Raw genomic sequence first — 19,107 nt, forward strand, 5'->3', positions numbered from 1 at the left:
GAGGAGGAATGACATGCACATCGGTTTCATTATGTTTTCCATTGTGTATTCATTGTGTTTCTTTTCCACCGCAAATTATTTAGGGTAATTTCGGTTTGTAACCAAAATATCATACCAACCAGTCGAAAAACATCTTGCCATAAGAGCCGTTGTGGTTGTGGAGATTGAGGCGGGACTTACTGCATTGGTGACTTCTATTTCATAGACCTTCTGAAAGGAAGTTCTGTCGAAGAAAACCAACTTCCCGTTTCCCTGCTCTCTTTTCACGGAGGTCCCCGTTACAAGAAGCTTGTCGTCGGGGCTAAAACAGCAGTCAGTCCTAATAGAGACAAAAACACAATTACATCATCATCAGTTCACAATCCACACACAGTTTACAGTCGTTAAGATGAAAGTTAAGAATTCTCACATTGTAAAGTTGTTGCTCAGTCCGGTAGCTACATTCACAGGCTTCCTGAAGTTACGTATGTCCCACATCTTGAGAGTGTCATCCCCTGGAAAAAAGATGGAGACAACAGGTCAACTAGAAATTGTGATATTTACAGAAAGTCACCACAGTGGAACTTGACTATACAACAAGGTTGTAAGAGTTATTTTTCATTTACATGACAGAAATATGTTGAGTGACGGACTCTTGCACAGAGGTATTCCGGTTTGTCTTTATGAAACCTCCTGACTAGATCACGTACCAAAGAGGAACTCAAGTGTTTGTGTTTACATCTGTTCCGTGTGTTGTTGGTGGTGGTTCCTTGTATTTTGCACAGGAAGAGAGAAGCTTCTCCTGTCACTTTGGATGAAGCAGCAAGTATTGCACCTAAAAACTGGAGGCTTTGAGCTTGGCTGTGTGCAACTGCTGGCTGCCGGGTTTGGTGGATACTGTAAGATAAAGGCCTTTTTTTTTACCTCCACGTGAAGCGAGAGTCCTGCCATCATAGGAGAAGGAGATGCAGGAGGTGTCTGATCCTGGGATGTGTGCTTGCCGACAGTGGAACTTTGTATGGACCTAAGAGGAAAAAGAGAAAACAATGCATCGGTATAGTTTATGACCGGCAATGAATGGGTCAAATAAGTTTTAAACGCCATTTGATTATTCCCGGTGATGTGCTTGGTCTTTATGAAAGTGAAAGGCTAGTACAGAGGTCATGCTAGCAGCAACTCACTCCTGTTTGTGTTCAATAGCAGGTGCGTTAAGTGGCAAAAGAAGAAATACTTGAGCAAATCCAGAATGTATTTATACACAGCTGATCACAGACAAGTCTCAAAGGACATTGCAGAGACGGAGCAAACCTAGACCCGATGAAATTCATCATTCATTACGGAACAAAATGAATAAATAGTGCAGCCCTGGCTCTCTTTCCATAAACACGCCGCCTTGGTCACTGCTGCTCATCAATATTAAAAAGAGCTCTTATAATCTCCTGATGGGCTGCAGTATCAAACTGCCAATGAGTCTTTTCAGTTGCTAACTGCAGTAACAAAAAGACCTTTTCACTCTCCGTGTCGTCAAAACAACACACGGTTTCAATTTCCTCGATGAACACCATACTATATATATTTAGCTACGAAGCCCACTTCAACTTATGAAATACCAGCAACTTTACACACTGTACCCACCGCACTCTTCAGCAGGACTACAGACCGCAGAGATTTACCTTGGCAGGCGTAGGTCTGCGAGAGATTTTTCCCTTGCCCCTACCTGAAACAGTATGCTAATAGTCAGACTGCGTGCGGTTTATTAGCCGCTAACACACATCAGACCCTTTTACCCTCTGCATTTGGATTCTCTCTCATTATAAGCCACCCTTCAACAAGTGTTGTGTCCCAAGGGTCGGCCAGGAACAACTACTAGTTCTGAGTGTCGCATCAAAGACATCAACAACCCAACGGGACTAATTACAAAAAAATGGAGATGTGCCAGAAGCATAGGAGACAGCAGAGTAGGTTGAAAAGATTGGAAAAAAACAACAACTGTGGGCTAGAAAGTAAATAAGTAACACACTCTTAAAAACAGTTAAAGTCAGGTTGCTATCAATGGGGAGGACTACCCTGCCTGTGTCTTCTGTGGTTCTAAAAGGAGTCTGAGTATGTGAGAGCACAAGTAATTCTGAAGCAGAGACGGCGATCATCAGCTTACAATGGAAGAGGAGAGTTTTACCGCCCCCAGCCATCGAGGTCTTCGTCGGGCCAATCATGTGCAGAATCTTGCCCGTGTAACTATTTCCTCGGCATGTGGCTGTATATGAGAATGACATCTTACTCAACTTGGCTGTGATGATCAGCATGCATCACTGAAAACCAAGAAGGCCAGGTGACATTTCAGCTGAGGTCATTCTATAGAGGTGAGAACAGACAGAGTGGAATCTCACCGTTTGTCGCTCATGTGGGGTAAAAAACGATGAGTTGTTTTAAAAAGTTTTAGGAGACCTTTTAGATACAGTTTGGAAACAATTAGAAGTTACAATGCACCCAATTAAAAAGTAATTAATCCCAGACACTGCAGCAATGCCCCCCCCCCTTCTCTGCAAACAGAAGCATTCAAGCTTCTTGTTGAAGCAGCTGTTTTCAAGATGGCCAGGCGTGCAATGTACCTTCTCAGTGCTCACTCTGAGCAAGTGGTGTACTACTGTAGTGCGGAGTGTGTGTGTGTGTGTGTGCCAAGGTCTGCAGCTCTAGGCTGGAAATAACCCAGCCCCCCCCCCCCCCCCCACACACACACAGATTATTCTCTCTATCTTTCTCACACATACACACAAGAGGAGCAGCAAGAAGAAAAGCTCTCCAAAAGTACACGGCAACCCATAATGTGGAGAAGGAACCGAAGTGAAAAAGGAAAACACGAAAATGTTCAAATTCATCTTACGCTAGCCAAACTCAAGTGTATACATTTGTTATGTGGCAGTAAAAAGTTATAGCATTTAGAATTTTTCATTTGTTTAACTCTAGATTATATAATTAGAGATATACGAATTATAATTTTCATTGTCGATTAACCTGAAAAGACTTTCAATGAATCATTTAGTCTACAAAACGCACATTTCCCACAAGAACCCATGGTGACGTCTTCAAACTGATTGTTTTCTCCGGCCAACGGTCCAAAATTCTAATTTTTTTCATGCACAAATATGTAAAGCTCAGAAAAGCAGCACATTCTCACATTTAAGACGCTGAAACCAGCAATATTTGGACATCAATGCTTGATGCATGACTGAAATGACGACTCGATTATCAAACGACTCAACTGATTGCTTCAGTACCAGCTTCCAGTCTCCTCTCTGCTTCCTTCCCCCTGCCTTAGTGTTTGTTACCCGAGCCCCGCCAGACTAGAGAGATGGATCATTAAGAGACAGCGGTGAAGCAATAGTCTGGGAAGTAAAGCTTTGCTAACGCTCAAACAAACATAACCTTGGTTTATACGGCTACAATTTCATTAATTCTAAACGGAATGCAAATAAATCAGTGAAAAGAGAATTGCAGCAATACGGGCTTTTGACTCGGAGAGGTGGATAAGGAATTTGAAGTGAGCACAGAAGACAGATAAGACAGAGACGTGTAGAGAAACGCGAGCAAAAAGGAGCAGGAGAGAAAGGAGCGTGAGGTGCATGAGCGATGCGTCCTTACGATACAAGAAGGAAACGAGGTCATACTTCACTTCCAAAGTAAGTAAAAGGAGGGAAGTTATTAACTCGGATGAGACAGATAACACCGTTACCTTGAACTGTAGATAACATGGATTCCACTTTTTTTCAGGCGTTGGCCATTTAGCCTCCGTCGTCTCTCCGGGGATAATTTTCTGCTTCCCATCATCATTTTACCCGTATATTACCTTCCACTAAAATCCACTCTCCTCACTTCTTATCTTCCCATTCCGCTGCCTTGGAAATTGACTTGGTTGAGAAATAAAGAGTCAAAGAGGTCAATTTTATATGAAAAGTACATTTTGTAATCTTCCAGCAGGTGTGGAGCAGCTAGGCCAGAGGCTATCTCAGGCCCACTAAACAGCAGCTAAATCATAATGTGGAAGGCTTGAACCCAGTCAAACGCACAATAGTCTACCTCCAGGGTGCATGGCGACTACTTTATTCGAGGAGCCTAAAACAAAGACATCGGGGACCGCTGCCACTACTCTGTTATGTGCACATGGACAATGGGAGCGTATCCAAAACACGCAACATTTCCATTCATACAACTGTGAGCGAACGATGACAATAAGTCATCCTTGAACCTATGCATGGTAGCACAAATAGGTTGGGGCGGGGTCAGCGGACTATGAACAGGAGGGTATGCAGAGGAACCGTTCTCCTGTAATGATCTTCTGTTATGAGCTGTTACATGAGGCTCACGCCATAAAAGTGGGTCGAGTGGAGAGGATAGTCCTACTAAATCCAAAGTAAGAGTAGATATTAAACCTTAAATATACTGCGAGGAGAAGGCGATGAAATCTGCTTTACATAACTCCGGAGAGAATTTTTGAAGATGCGTTTTGTTTTTTTTCCTAAACATAAACCTCAAAACACATGTTTTTCCACCATAGCCTCAGGTTTCCTCGGGTCAACTAGTAAGAAAAGTTATGAGCTCTTGTTCGACCCATGATGAATCATAGCACATCATCTGACGTCTTTCTTTCCAAAATGAACACCATCTGCTGTTAGCCCATGCTGTGTTTTAACTCCTCTTATGTTGCATTGTTATGTTACACTGTCTTCAGTGTCCGTTGTGTCTGCACTGAAAAGAAATGTTTTCTGCATATCAATTGATATATTTTAACTATATTCTCTAATCCTAACAAACAGGTGGAATGAGGAAAAGACAACTTCGACTGTGGAGTAAATTATGAAAAACAAGGGCACTAAATAGATAATAAATACAAAAGGCAGGAAATAAAAAGAATTGTTTCATTTTTTAAAACTTGATATATAATGTCAGTGGGTAGCTGGTGGTTATCCTAGCTGCTTATAGCAAACATAAACCCCTCCAGCTATTTCTAGATCGTTTACTGCTGTTGTGAAAGCTTGCGTGTTTGTTTACTATCCTGATGTTGGCTGGCGTCGGTAGATGCCACGGTGTTCGCTTCCTGTGATAATCTACACAGCCGGCCTGTGAAACCGGATTCTCGTATACCGTTTGAAACCTCTCTTTGCGCCTCGTCACTTCCTCTGTAAACTGTGCCCTTTCTCCCCCGTGTCACAATTTTACTCTGCTAGCCAATGTGAGCATTTTCCTCACACAGATATGCACGTACGCCGCTTCATATACGATTGTGTACACACAGAGCCCTTGATTCACATGTACGCCCGTTTCGGCAGCAGGAGTTGATAAATAGCTGAAGGAACACAGCATTGGGTTTCATCCGCAGTAGACTATGATAGCAATCTACCGCAGGGCCAACTGGTCCTGACCACACTATCTGGGTATCGTTATATAAATACTGCCAAAGCGCTGCCTTGCCCCAACCTCCATACTTCTACAACCGCACACCTGAAAGGCTTAATGATGCCCACCGCGCAGTCTGTCGTAATGTCTCACTTTGACCTCTGCTGCTTTCGGAGGATCGAGTGGCCAAACTGCAGTCCTGAGCAGCTGCTCTGATCTTTCATGGAAATCAACAAGTGGTGATGGCGAAGCCGTGTTGGTGTGTGTGTGTGCGTGTGTGTGCGCGTGTGTGTGTGGTTTTAGCTCGTCACACTGGAGTCATCATAACCTGACAGTGTGTTCCATTGAAGTGACCGTATTCCTCTATGTCTCAGCCACAAACATAATTCTAAAGTTAAATTTTAAAGTCATTAAGTGAATGTTTGTCCCCGCATGTACATGAAGGAGGGAAGATCAGGCAATGGAGGCTGCAAGATGGGAGATGTGGTGTAAATGTCTTTAGATGGTAAACCCTTCCATGAAGACATATCCATGATGAGGGCCATATATGTACTAAAGCCAGTTATCAGATCTTAGGCAGTTTTCTAAACATTTTTGTTGGACTTTCAGAAGTTCTTTTGTTGTTTTAATCTTCCACAGCCCACATATTTTATGACCCGCAGAGTTACTAGTTTAAAGTGATGCATTACTGTGCCGCGGGTCCTATTAAGCCAGCGACTGTAAATGATGTCAAGGCCAGTACTGGTGGTCAGTTTTAAGCAGGTGACAATAAACTGTGTGCGACGAGAATAATAACAGCGTGCCGAGTTAAAAGGAGCCCGGCATCTTAAGTCAAGTTTAAAAATATCAAGATGGGCTGAATCACAAAAGGATAAAGAATGAAGACAAAATCTTCACGCACATCGAAATGAATCCAATTCAAACAGATTCAAAACTTTTTGGGGCTCTTTGCTGTCTCTCATAATTAAGAATTGCGGTGACAAAGTCAGCAAAAGCAGAAAACAAGAGAAAGTTTGACATATCGTCTCGTGATGACGTTCCCCGACGGAGTAGTTCATCAAAACCACATCTTCCGAGGTCCCACTTTGAAGTCTAGAAACATCTAAGTCCACCAATGACATCATAACATTCCCCAGGTCTCTGTGGTTATGTTCTGGGCCTGCACCCTCAACCCACTCACTTCCACATAGCGCACATTACCTGGCAACCATTTAAATGCAGTGTTGTAACTCTGGCACCGACCCCTCTGGTCAGAGAGTGGAGCATGCGATCCCCCTCTCTGTGGCGGTCCACTAAAAAAAAAAAAAAAAAAAAAAAAAAAAAAAAAAAGCGAGACCTACTTGACTCCCATCACAGGATCAATCAACTCATGTCGGGGTTCAACAGAACGATGTGTCATCCCCAATAGCTTCTCTTTAGGCCCAGCTCCAGATCAAGGTCATGTACATGATTGATTGTGATTGATCTGCCTGCATACTCTGGCCATGAGTAATAGTGGCGATACAACAGGAGATGGACCTTGTTTGAGTGTGTGTGTGTGTGTGTGTGGGGGGGGGGGGGGGGGGGGCAGCAATGAAAGCTTCGGGAGGTCAACTCCTTTTTAGGCTTGTGGCTGGATTGGAGTCAGCAGCACAGGTTGCTGATTAGGGCAGAGGGCACCGACTGAAGTCTTGAGCCATTCAGACAGGACAGGCTCCAGCGGTCAGGCAACAGACGCGACTATTGTAAGCTGCTACGGGACGCAGGGTAAATATTTAGTTTGGAGAAAGAGGGGGTAATAAATGTGGAGAGCTTTAACCCAATCACTCGAAGCCTGCCGCTACGAGCGGGATAACGGGTGAGGGGATTCCATACAAACACGGAAGCACAAAAGCTTTTACAATAGAAATCCTCCATCTAAATACATTTTTTTGTGTGTCGTGCGATTATGAAGTTGACTGTTGGGAGTAATTATCATGTAGCCTACTTCTCATTTGACTAATCTGGATAAGCCCCTCTGTCCAATCAAGCTGTTCCAACTCACTAACTGCGGCTTAATTATCACTATTCTCATACGAAATAGCACAGGCATTCAACCTCGTCCACATATGGTGTTGGACAGATGAAAGGACGTGAAGTGGAACAATTGTGAAATGAAAATGTCCCGAAACATTCAGGGCAGAAAAACAACTTCTCATTCTTCAGATAGCTCATGAAAACAGACCGAGCAGTTGTTCATAACTTGTGTCGACCGGATACTGGTCGTCTTTGAGAGTATTTAGCAACATCTGCGTGCAGCCCTCCATTCATTTTATTTCCTGTCCTAAAATCTGGGCTTATAGTGTTTTAGGGGTTCCCAGGTGGGTATCCACGAATATTCCTCACAGCGCGGAAAAAGAAACTTGTGAAACCATGTTTGTAAAGGAGCTGGACATAAAGTAAGACAATAGCAAACTGGAGTGATGCCTGCAATATGTCACCTTTGAAAATACAGATTTATGAGTACTGCAGGTCCCCTAAGCCCCCCTTCAACAGGAATGCACCCCTTCTGGCTCTTTTTTCCTCTTCACATCTGTGCCTTGGAGGTAAATTGTGTGTGTGAACGAGCAAGGGACCAGTCAGATGCGAAACATCGAGACACCCATCAGATCTCCTCAATGAAAGGTCTTCTAGGAGATGCATTCCGCAGCTCCAAATGGAAGTCATTTTTGTGCCGATTTGTCAAAAATCTCAAGTGAAAACAGTCGAATAAGTGAGAGCAATGATCAGCGATTACCTCAACAATGTGACGCTTGAAGAACGGAACGAACGCGCTGACCGCGTAATTACCTAATAAACAAATAGTGGAAAATGTACAGAGGGAAATTGTGGTTGGGCCTCCAGGTAACTTTCATGTGACTCAACTCAAATCATCAAACGTCAGTTAATTCAGTTACATAATCAGCTATTTTTAACCATGCGAGCTGCGTGGCTCTAAGGAAAGCAATGTCAGTCTGACGGTCAGTCCACCACTTTGGTCCAGAGTGAAATATCTCAACGAGTAGATCCCTTTGCCCTAACATTTAGGGCCATCATCAGATCAACACTTTAATGTGTCCAAACTTTGTTTTAAGACCAAATGCTCAACTAATGACATTCAAATTCGTGCTAATGAGCAAATGTTGCCTAAACTAAGATTTTGAGCATGATAAACATTAACGCTGCTTAACATCAGCATGTTAGCATTGCCATTGCTAGCATGCTGATGTTAGCATTTAGCTCCGAGCACTGCTGAATCTACAAACAGCCTCACAGAGCCTCTAGCGTGGCTGTAGACTCTTGTTTCTCCAGAGTTTGCACAGAACGAGAGTGTGAAAACAGGTTCATTGCAGGTCAGACGGGCTATTTGATCATATTATTTTCAAAGACTCCCAGTTTGGAAAAAAAAATGCATTTAAAAGCCAGGCATTTTGAATTCTGGTCAGTGTTAGTGACTTGCTGAACTCTGACCTCTCTGGCCTGTGACCGGACGACCCGAGTCTCATGACTCTGCACCCAAGGCCACAACAAAACAGACATCCAATGTTTACAAGCTACTGCATATGGTATGTGTGTGTGTGGGTGTGTGTGTGTTTTAAAACTCACGCTGAGGTTTCTGTCCCAGATCTGGATGGTGCCGTCCTGGCAGCCGGCTGCAATGAGCTTCCCGTCGCGGCTGTAGGTGCAGGACGTGGGGACGACCTTCTTCCCCTGGAAGGAACGCGGTTTGAACACGGACTTGTGCTTCTTCTCGGAGCTCAGGTCCCATGTGCGCACAGTGCTGCGGACGGACGGACAGACAGACAGACAATTTAATTTATCCTCCCCCAACTGTCACGAATCCCTCATAAAATATTATCCCTCAAAACATATTTGGTCATCAACACCATCCGCCGCTGTAATAAATCAGAATCATATAGAGATACAGTGTGTGCCTCAGCCGTTCTGGTGAGGTTAGGCGGCTATGTGTTGCAGGGTGAGAGGTTAGCAAACAGCAGAACAGTAGATCAGTCTGACAGGCATGTCTGACGCTTCCATGACATTCTTGAACATATTACAAAACCCGGACCACTGACCAGGAGGAATTCAAACACAGACTTTTCACACAGTACGTGTGCCAATAGGAAGTTTCATTCCAAAATGTCATCAAACTTAAGCCCATCAGGAGTCCCTGCTTGTTACAGATTTATATTTCAAACATTGGACATAGTATACAGACTTAAACGGTGTTATTAAAAAAGATCTATTAACTAATAGCACATGCAATTTATTAATTTACATGTAATAATATAAACAATGTAAAATGAATAGATATAGTCTTCCATTAATCAACAGATTAAACACAAAATATATGTGAAACTTCAAATGATTAATTATTATTGCAGTTAGCATTTCTAAATTATCTGTTAAAATAAGAAAAAAAAAAGCATGATTGGAGCAAGAAGATTATTTCGGCCAGTCAATGCAGTTGTCAGTATATCTGCTGCGTACATTGAATTTCAAAGTAGAGTGGACGATGATCTGAGAACAACTAATTGTTTAGTTTAAAACAAGGTGGAACGTTCACCTTTGACCCCGTTGGCAGAAGATATCCAAGCAAGCTATGTTGCACACACCTTCTATCGACCTAATCTAATTCATTTCCATCAACTAGCTACGTATTTCTTCAGCGTTTGCGAAAAACGCATAAGGGACACTGCAGTGATTACAAATAAATGACAAAAAGATGGAACTTATAAATAACCAGACAAAAATGACGACAAAGAGTACAAACACCAGCCCTGCGAGTGACCTCGAGAGTCTTAAACCTCCACGTCTATTTATTGAACTACCTGACTACACACAAACATGTTCAGCCTACCTCTCACACACCCACGCCACCGCTCACGCCAGACAGAGCGTGTCCAAATGTGTCTGTGACCCGCTGCTTGCTTTAGTGAGCATCATGCCCTTTGGGTCAGGAGGTCAGCGGAGGAGCATAAACATACAGGCGGGGCTGCTACTAACAGCCAGGCAGGGATTCCTCCAAAGTCAGACACACACACACACACTCAACTGTGTTTGGATAAGTCTAACAATGTGATACAAATGCCAGCGGAAGACATATGGTTTGAGTGAAAACTGGCGAGGGTCAAATAAAACTCTGTTTGATGCATTTGATGTGTTTAACTCCACATAAACCAAATCTCTTGCTGGAAAGAAGAAAAAAAAGCTAAATCCACCTTTAAAGACAAGTGCATTGTACAGTAAGTGTTTCCATGAGTAGACATGTGTGATAGTGAAAGAGAAAGAGACGGACTGGATGACAAATTGGTCCACCTGCTGCCTCACACAGACATCTCTATTTTGTTTACAGAAGACCGTAGGCGTCTGTCAAGGCAATAAAGACAACATAACCTTTCGCGTAGCGCACAAAACCTGGAATGCTATTTATCGTAAGGGCTCTTTCCAAAACATGGCACTGCTGGCTGTCAGGGGGACAGAACAGAGGAGGTCGGAGCCCACCAGTGTTGAGGCAACCCCGAGCACACGACTGCACAACCTCACCTGTCAGGGACAAAGACACGGAGCGTGACGGGGAAAACTGTCGGCTCTAACATGAGGCACTCTAAAAATGGTTAATTAAAGTGTAAAAAACGTCCTGTTTGCCATTAGAGTAACAACAAAAATCAACATAAGTTAAGTGCAGCTTCGCCTAATTAAAGTTGCACCTTTATTCCCCGAGGGAAACATCTGGGGTGGCCTCAGACTGCATTCTCTCGGAGGAGGTAGTTGTTTTGGGAAAGTAACAGCAATGAAAAGAGCCGAGACGTCATAATATTCACACTCAGCACAAAGACACCCCATTCCTCCTCCTGTAACCCTGTTTTCCCTTCAATCAGCAGCCCCCATTTTTCTGCACAAACGCGGCAGAGACAGAGGGGTGAATGTAATAAAATGAGAGCCATACATCCTCAGCCATGCGTGTGCACTTTACGAGGTAGCGCAGTCATTCACACATCAACTGAGGAGTGACAGCTCCCCGGGCCCCAGATTTTTATCTGTGTCTAGTGGGGGAAGATGGTTGCTAGGATCACTTTCCCAGATGATGAGATAAGGAAGAAAGAGGGATAAGAAAGAAAGACGTACGTCTGGTAGGAGGTTGTTTATTGGTCATACTCCGGTGATGGGGATAGGCTGTGTTGGCCGGTTGACTGACTAACTAGGGCTCTGTTGTGAGAAACGCAGATTAGGAAGGGGAAGATGGTCCGTCTTGCGTCGCAGCTGAAGAACATGAAGTGGGGAAATAACAGAAGGATTTGGGAGGAGGCGTACACACAGTGGCACCCAAGCGAGGAAGTAAAAGAAGAAACACGTTGGTCGGAGCGCAGATGCTCTGTGGGAACAGTGGGAGACTGATTCAAATACATTCACAACATTATTAGTGTGGCTCCAAAGTAGAAAATCAACCTAAAAAAAGGCCTTAGCCAGAAAGGTGAGACCACACACACACACACACACACACACACACACACACACACACACACACACACACACACACACACACACACACACACACACACACACACACACACACACACACACACACACACACACACACACACACACACACACACACACACACACACACACACACACACACACACACACACACACACACACGAGGAACAAAATGCTAAAAGAAGTCAAGACAGCTCATCAGATTTAATCAAGCAATCTGGCTGATAAGATGTGAAGTGGCCTCATATTTTGTTGAAATAAGAAAAGACACAAACACAGCATTCACACACACTAAAGAAGTAGATGCCACAGCCAGTCACAGACTCAGCCATGAGGATAAATGCACTCCTTAAAGGTATGCTATGTGCATTCTTGGGCAGGATATGGAACACTTGCAGTGTGAGGCGGGCAACAGTTGGAGATGAGCTGGACTGTGGATGAACTTGATGTGTTCAACTGCGTGAATCGCCCCAACATGCTCACACACACACGCGCACACACACACACACCCACACACACACACACACACACACACAGTAACGTCTGTCCTCACTCTTGATCCCCTTTCTCTCACGCAGATAACACTTAATAACCCATGAGTCATTTTCCCTCAAAAAAATAAAAGTTATCAGCGAGTATTTGGCTGTAGCACTCAAACATAGATGACCTACTTACTTGATAGGATCAGTATGCTAGCAATGATCAGTTGAGGGAAACACATACTGGCTTATGTAAAGTGCCTACTCACATGCAAAAAAAATAAATAAACTTTCTTGATTACCAGGATTTATCCAAGCAGTAGATCATGAATCTCTATGTTTGTGGCTCGCTCCCCAGTGATAAGTCCTTAATGTGCCACATATATCACAACACGCGTTTGGTTTGAGCGCATGATAAAGACAAATAATTTGGTTTTTTTTGGGCCTCCTTGCATACAGCTACACATCCACATCCAGCTGCAGCGCTGACAGCAGGCCAACACCAAGGGAATCCCTGGCATTCAAACCTCCTGGAAACATTCCTCAAATTGTGTATTTGTGTGTGTGTGTGTGGGTGTGGGTGTGGGTGTGCACATGCGAGTGTGTTTTAAAGAATCGACAGAAGTAACATGTGGGCCCAATTAGAAAGTCGCCGTTTGTCCTGTGCTCTGTTCCACTGGCTGAAATTTCAGTCGCAAAAAAACAGCACAACGGGAATTTTTGATCGCTTTCCAGGGGCGCTATAAAACACGACATCAAGTGAAAGCAACAATCAGCGGTGTCATGTCCTCGAAGCCACTAATGCAAAGCCTTTGTTAGTCATAGTTTGCGGTACAGTTTGTTAACTTTAAACAGAACTTATTCAAGAATCTTTAAACCACTACCGTTTAGAATTGTGTTTGCAGCTCTCAAAAACCACGACTGACACACGAGTCCAACCCAGATTTTTTAAGTTTACTTCAAGTTCAACCCTGCCAAAGAAAGACGTCCACCGGGAGTAGACCCAGCACATATTGCCCTCACTTTCTGAGACATAAATCTGCGTTTTTTTCCAACAGGTGTTCGGTCTTTCAGCAAGGACTTAGTTAAAGTGGCTCAGTGCTTAATACGCAGCCCCCCCCCTTGAATCAAACATGAATAATGTTGGAAAACATTTTTGCCACACAACTCTCAAACAGAATGTGAGATGTTCACACCCGTCTCTCAGCACAAACGCTTTTCACTGACGGACTCCCATTCAACCCTCGGTGTGAAAGGACAATCACTACCACCCTGCTGCTGCATTATTATGCCTCATCAGTACTTCCCTCTCATCCGTCCTCAGGGGGAGAAAAAAAAAAAGTCTGGTTCGTGAAATCATTCAAGGAGCCGGGAGGCGGTTCTTATGAATGACATTCTATACAACTAGGGGGGGACCTTCAATTAAGGAGCTGGGCGGTCCAGTGATCATGCTTAATAACCTATTCAAATAAACACAACAAAGACTCTCTAACTAGGCTGACACGGGAAGAAAGACAGGAAGACCTAGGTGCTGGTACCATGGACAACTGCTGGTCCATTCTCAAAAGGCCTACCGACCACAACGTGGCCTCTGCAGACTCAGTAGTTGTTCAAGATGGCCTGATGGAGCTAAAGGAGGATGAGCAAGACGCCACAAATGAGTAAAATACAATTACGAACATAAATCAAACTGTTCCTTTTTAGCAATTTAGACAATACAACATTGAAAAAATACTGATTTTAGTACAGAAGTTGAGAGTTTGGGCCCGTCTTGTGTGCCGAGATTGGAAAAGAAGCCCTCATGAGATCAGACCTGGGAGCAGTTCCAGGAAGCAGGACACACTTGCCGAGTACCAGAACCCCCTCTTATCTAGATGGATCAGCGAATGCCTGGCTGCCTTTCAGCTCAATGTACAGTCACAGCGGCTCTGCTCTGAGGATCTCAGGCTGTACTCTCAAAAATGCAAAAATCCCTCTCATTCCTTCAGTGCAATTTTTGATTGAAGAAGTGTGAAGATTGAGGGGCGGCGCTTCAACCAAGAAATTCAAGTCCCAGCTCTTCATCACCAAGCAGCCCCTGTATTGTACTGCACACCACGTACGTGACGACAAGTGAGAATATGAGAGCTTTGACATGGGGTTACGTGGACCACGTCTTTCATTTGTAAATCACTGTGGGCCCGTCAAGGCCTCCATCCATCTCCGAGACACCGGTTGCCACGCTGACCTGCTCTGCTGCCGTGAACCCTCCTCGCATGCAGCTGCTCCGCCTGCGAATGGTTCCCTGTACGCTCCTCTCCGGCCAGGGGCAACACCCAGTGCTAACGTGCCAGGGGAGCATTTCCAGAGCCTCAATAAGAGCTAAGTAAACCAGCCTCCACATCTGGGAGAGAAGTAACACTGGTAAACACCGGGGCCACGGCCTGCCCACAAAGCCAGGCCCTTGTTTCCCCTTAATGATGATAGCTCTGGATTTCTGCACTGCTGCCTGTCACACTCACTTAGACTCATCGCTGTGCTCTCACTCAAAGCCACACGCTCACAAATATGCCCTCACACCTTTACGCACGGCAAAGGGTCACAGCTTCTGCAGTCACACAGGACTAGAGCTGCTTTAAAGAAAGCAGAAGACGGCTAAAGCACTGTTTTCTGAAGCAAACAGTTTGTAAATAAGAGTGTGTGTGATGTCTTGTTATCTCCAGCAGTGCATGTTGCTCTGGTCAGGATCACTGCATAGAAATAAAGGGCTGCAACTGGACTACATCCAGTATAAGATGTGTCACAGCCGGGAGGCCACACTACCCGTTGCAGAGGCATAATCTGGACTAGAGGACTCCCTGCTGGTGACAGAATGACAGCAAAGACAAGTCTTTGGCATCAGTGGGACGATTCTGAGTAAATGGTGGAGTAATCATAATATTCAGGTGGTGTGTCTATAAAAGTCATTAAATATGCCACGCCCAAAAATCATTTCACCCGACGAGATAAATAGATTGTTTTGGTTGTTTCTGGATGTTACGGTAGAGGAGACAATTTAAAATTCCCCACTTTTCCTGGTACGTCATATGGAATAATGAAATAAAATGTGCAAAATGAATTATGTACAGCTAGAAACAGACTTGGGTACAGCATATGCATTTCATATCATTACTTTTAAACACAGCAGGCCTCCTGTTTTACGGTTTAGGCTTACAGTATTTACAATACTGCAGCTACGACCTAATAACATCACAATATATAAGGTCACAACACGTTTTTACACTCACCCATCATTGGAGCACGTCATAAACTCTTCTTTAGTCTTGGGATGCCAGCAGCCACTGTTAAGCATAGCTGTGTGACCCTGAAAATAGCACAAAGTGAAAATTAAAACCTGCACTAAATGGTTGCTGGCCAGGTCTGGTGGCTAGCGTCCAGCGGCTTTGAGGAGCAGCAGACAGCACCTGTGAATCATGCGGTTCGCTGTGGATCTAGTCGGCAAACTGACATTCAGGGCTGCCATCTGCCCGACTGTTTTAAAATTCATGTGAAACGGCTGTAACAGTTGTAGCCAGGAAGAGCGGGAGGAAACATAAAAAAAAAAAAAAAAGGTGAAACGTCTCCAGGAGGAACCGATGAAGGTGCATTCATGAAGACGTATTTTGCAATCTTACTGTACACACAACTTATGTGCAGAGACAGCTGTTGTTCTTCGTTGTTAAGTCTCGAGCCAAAACTGCCACGCTAAAGGTCACCAGTGAATCATGTCTGGGAGCTACCACGTTTTTTGTGACGATGCATTTACTGAGTTGTGTAGTGTAAACTGCATGGCAACTGGGAGGCCTGTATCCACAGAGACAGAGTTCCCGGTAGGCACCAATTATATGTTGCCAGATCTGAAAGCACCTTGAAGGGCCCCCGTCTAGAAGAAAGGATCTTTTTGGACCTTTAATTTGATCAAATTGTAACCTTGACTTTTAGCCTTCCTCGACATAGACCTTTTGCCCTACAGCTGAACTGTGACTGTGTCACAGCTTCAAACAGCGAGCTCCTAGAATAGGAACTTTTAGACATTTCCTCTGCCGGTGTAGTCCTGTGGTGAACTACTCATAACAAAAACGACTTCAAGGAACACTTCGGTGAGCTGCAAAGAGGCTTCACACATGACATACCGCTGTTTGACAGGATGCTCAAGAAAAGCAGAACCTTGCCCGATCAGAGGTTGACCAAACTGCATCGGTATGTGTGCATCAGGAAGAGAGAGGCCTGCCTGTTCACCGTTTAAACACACCACTTTAATAATCGATAAAATGCAGAGGGCTCGCTGTTTAACGACTAAAAAAAAGGATAAATAACAAATTGCTGAGTTGTTAAATTTGATGGTAAATACACATCCGCTATATGATGGCGTTAAAGCTGAAATGGGCTGTGAATGACTGCTTCCCTGCTCTGTGCAGTGACATCAAAGTAGAGAGAATCGTGCATTACAAGAGCTTCATGATGAGGGGGAAGGGGCCGCTACCGTCCTAAACAAATGGGATTCCATTGTAGGACAACAAATTGCTGGTGACTAAAGAGAAACAGATTGGAGTTCATACACACAGTTCACAAAAATAGAGCCGGTTAATGACAAACTGCACCAAGAACAGAAGCCTCCCTGATAACAACAAGTGATTCTTTCTAGTTTGTTTTCATTACAGTTGCATGATGTAGGATAAACAGCTTTCTGTAGTTGTTAGGTTTAGGTTTAGTTAATTGTAAAAACTGAAGCTGGATAGTGAAATCAATAAAACAGGTTGTTTTGATTATCTAGCAGATGATTCAGAAAAGTTTAATTCATTTATGAAGCAAGAATGCCCAAAAATCTCTGGTTCCAGCTTTTCAGATGTGAAGATTTGCTCCTTTTCTCTGTTTTTGGGGGTCTGGAAAATGGGCTGTGGATGTTTAACTATTCTTCTGTATCCTAAAGAAAAAGCTATTATAGAAAAAAAAAAACATATCATGCCATTCCACAGCATTGGCCTCTGTGCAGCAAATCTCTCTGCACAAAGAGGGACGAGGTACAGGGAAAGTGATTGTCTGTCAAAAGAGTAGAAGCACGGACTTAATTATCACATGAGCCACAGCTAATCGACTGGGACGTCGTCGGCGGGCCAAAATGCATTTTCGTTGAACCACACTCCCTTATCAGCTCCAGATGGGACCGAGGAGGACGAGAATGTAGGACGTCCAAATGCTCTGCAGCTGGCACAGATGGTAAGTGACCACCAATACGGCGTTCTTAAACACAGTACAACCCAAACATGGGCCATTCATTAGGATTCTCCTTTGTAGAGGCAGGTACAAGCAAGAGATGAACCACGGCAGTCCTGAAAGTATGTGGTGGTCCTCTCCCCCGGAGACTGCCTCCGGCCGGTCAATACAGTTACAAACAGACCAGCTCACAGCTGCACCTTGCCACCATTATGCGTTGGCAGGAACCACCCGCAGAACATTAGAGCAGAGCATCCAGCCTGTGTTTAGAATTAGCAGTCGCTCTCGGGCCGCTTTCTCAATAAAAGAGAAAGCATGAATGCCTGCAACATATTTAAAGTGGCGAAATTCAATATTTGTTTAACAACGTATCAAATGACGCTGTAAAAACAATGTGGAAAGGGTCGCTCGAGGTGATGAACAAACCTGAATCTGCAGCTCCTCTCGGCTTTAAAGAGTTTTATGGTTTCAGCTTATTGTTTAGCAGTCAGTTTTGAGATTAATTCCAGTTTATTACAACTTGGGTTGTATTTTTTATAGTTTTGGATATCAATTTGATCAGTTATTATAACATGAGAAGTAGTGAAATCTAGGGACTAGTTTGTCAAACTTGTTTGAAGGAGAAAATGGAGGGAAACTATTATTGCTGAAACTGCTGAAATCCATCTCAGTTTATAGACTTCTTGACTTTGACTCACTGTACTTGCAGTAGTTGTATGCTTTCATTCTCTTCAAAAAGTGGTCCAGAATCTGGTTAAATTGATTACAACATGTCTGATCATCTGACCACTCGGGTTTATTACCTTGTCGCTGTGTTACCAGATTTCAGCAATTACTAGGAGAGTACAATGTTATTATAACTGAGCGACACGATGGCCAACACGACCCGAACTACACACAAACACCACTTTACCTTGGTTTTGGCCATGTCCACAATGTACTGGTCTCCCTTCACACACTCCATGACATTGAAGCCATCGCGGTCCAACACCTTGGCCTGTGCATTGCCAGAAACCACCAGGATGACGTCACCAGTGTTGCTGTACTGCAGGGACGTGATCTGATGGCTGAGGGAACACACACACACACACACACACACACACACGACACACACACGACACACACACGTTAAGAGGACATCTGAGACAAAGAAGGTACTTATTGTTTGCATTTCAGTGGTGCTGATGAGTTTTAATAAGTGTCTTGGTGGTTTGCGAACGATCTGCGAGCTGTGATTTTACAAAACCTCTGCACCAAAACATTGTTATACAAGAAGCAAAAAAATATATTCAAAAATAGCTAAGTGTAGCTATAGGAACACAACAAAACAACATCTGATGTACATGTGATGATTTTCCTCTTTGATCTACCACATGCAACTGTAACAGTAAACATATTGGCATTTTAAGCCAAGAAATGGAAAGAATGATAACACTCTCTTTGAAAAAAACGTTATACACAACAAACTAAATTAAACACACTGAAAGAAAATAAACACAACACGACAATATAAAGAGAAACAGAATAA

General features: G+C 43.8%; 1 protein-coding gene across 1 annotated transcript in view; it reads right to left on the bottom strand.

Annotated features, from left to right (window-relative positions):
• Window positions 1-19,107, bottom strand: part of wdr70 (WD repeat domain 70) — a 34,665-nt gene that overhangs the window by 11,867 nt on the left and 3,691 nt on the right. The window contains exons 8-13 of the mRNA XM_076088612.1: window positions 18,493-18,646; window positions 15,614-15,690; window positions 8,974-9,148; window positions 904-1,003; window positions 410-494; window positions 181-319 (exon numbers count right to left, since the gene is read on the bottom strand). Of these exons, the coding sequence (XP_075944727.1) occupies window positions 181-319; window positions 410-494; window positions 904-1,003; window positions 8,974-9,148; window positions 15,614-15,690; window positions 18,493-18,646 (730 nt within the window). The remainder of the gene's footprint in view (window positions 1-180; window positions 320-409; window positions 495-903; window positions 1,004-8,973; window positions 9,149-15,613; window positions 15,691-18,492; window positions 18,647-19,107) is intronic.

The sequence above is a fragment of the Anarhichas minor genome, unplaced genomic scaffold (assembly GCF_050575085.1).
Source record: "Anarhichas minor isolate MPS153535 unplaced genomic scaffold, ASM5057508v1 ptg000002l, whole genome shotgun sequence".
NCBI lineage: Eukaryota > Metazoa > Chordata > Actinopteri > Perciformes > Anarhichadidae > Anarhichas > Anarhichas minor.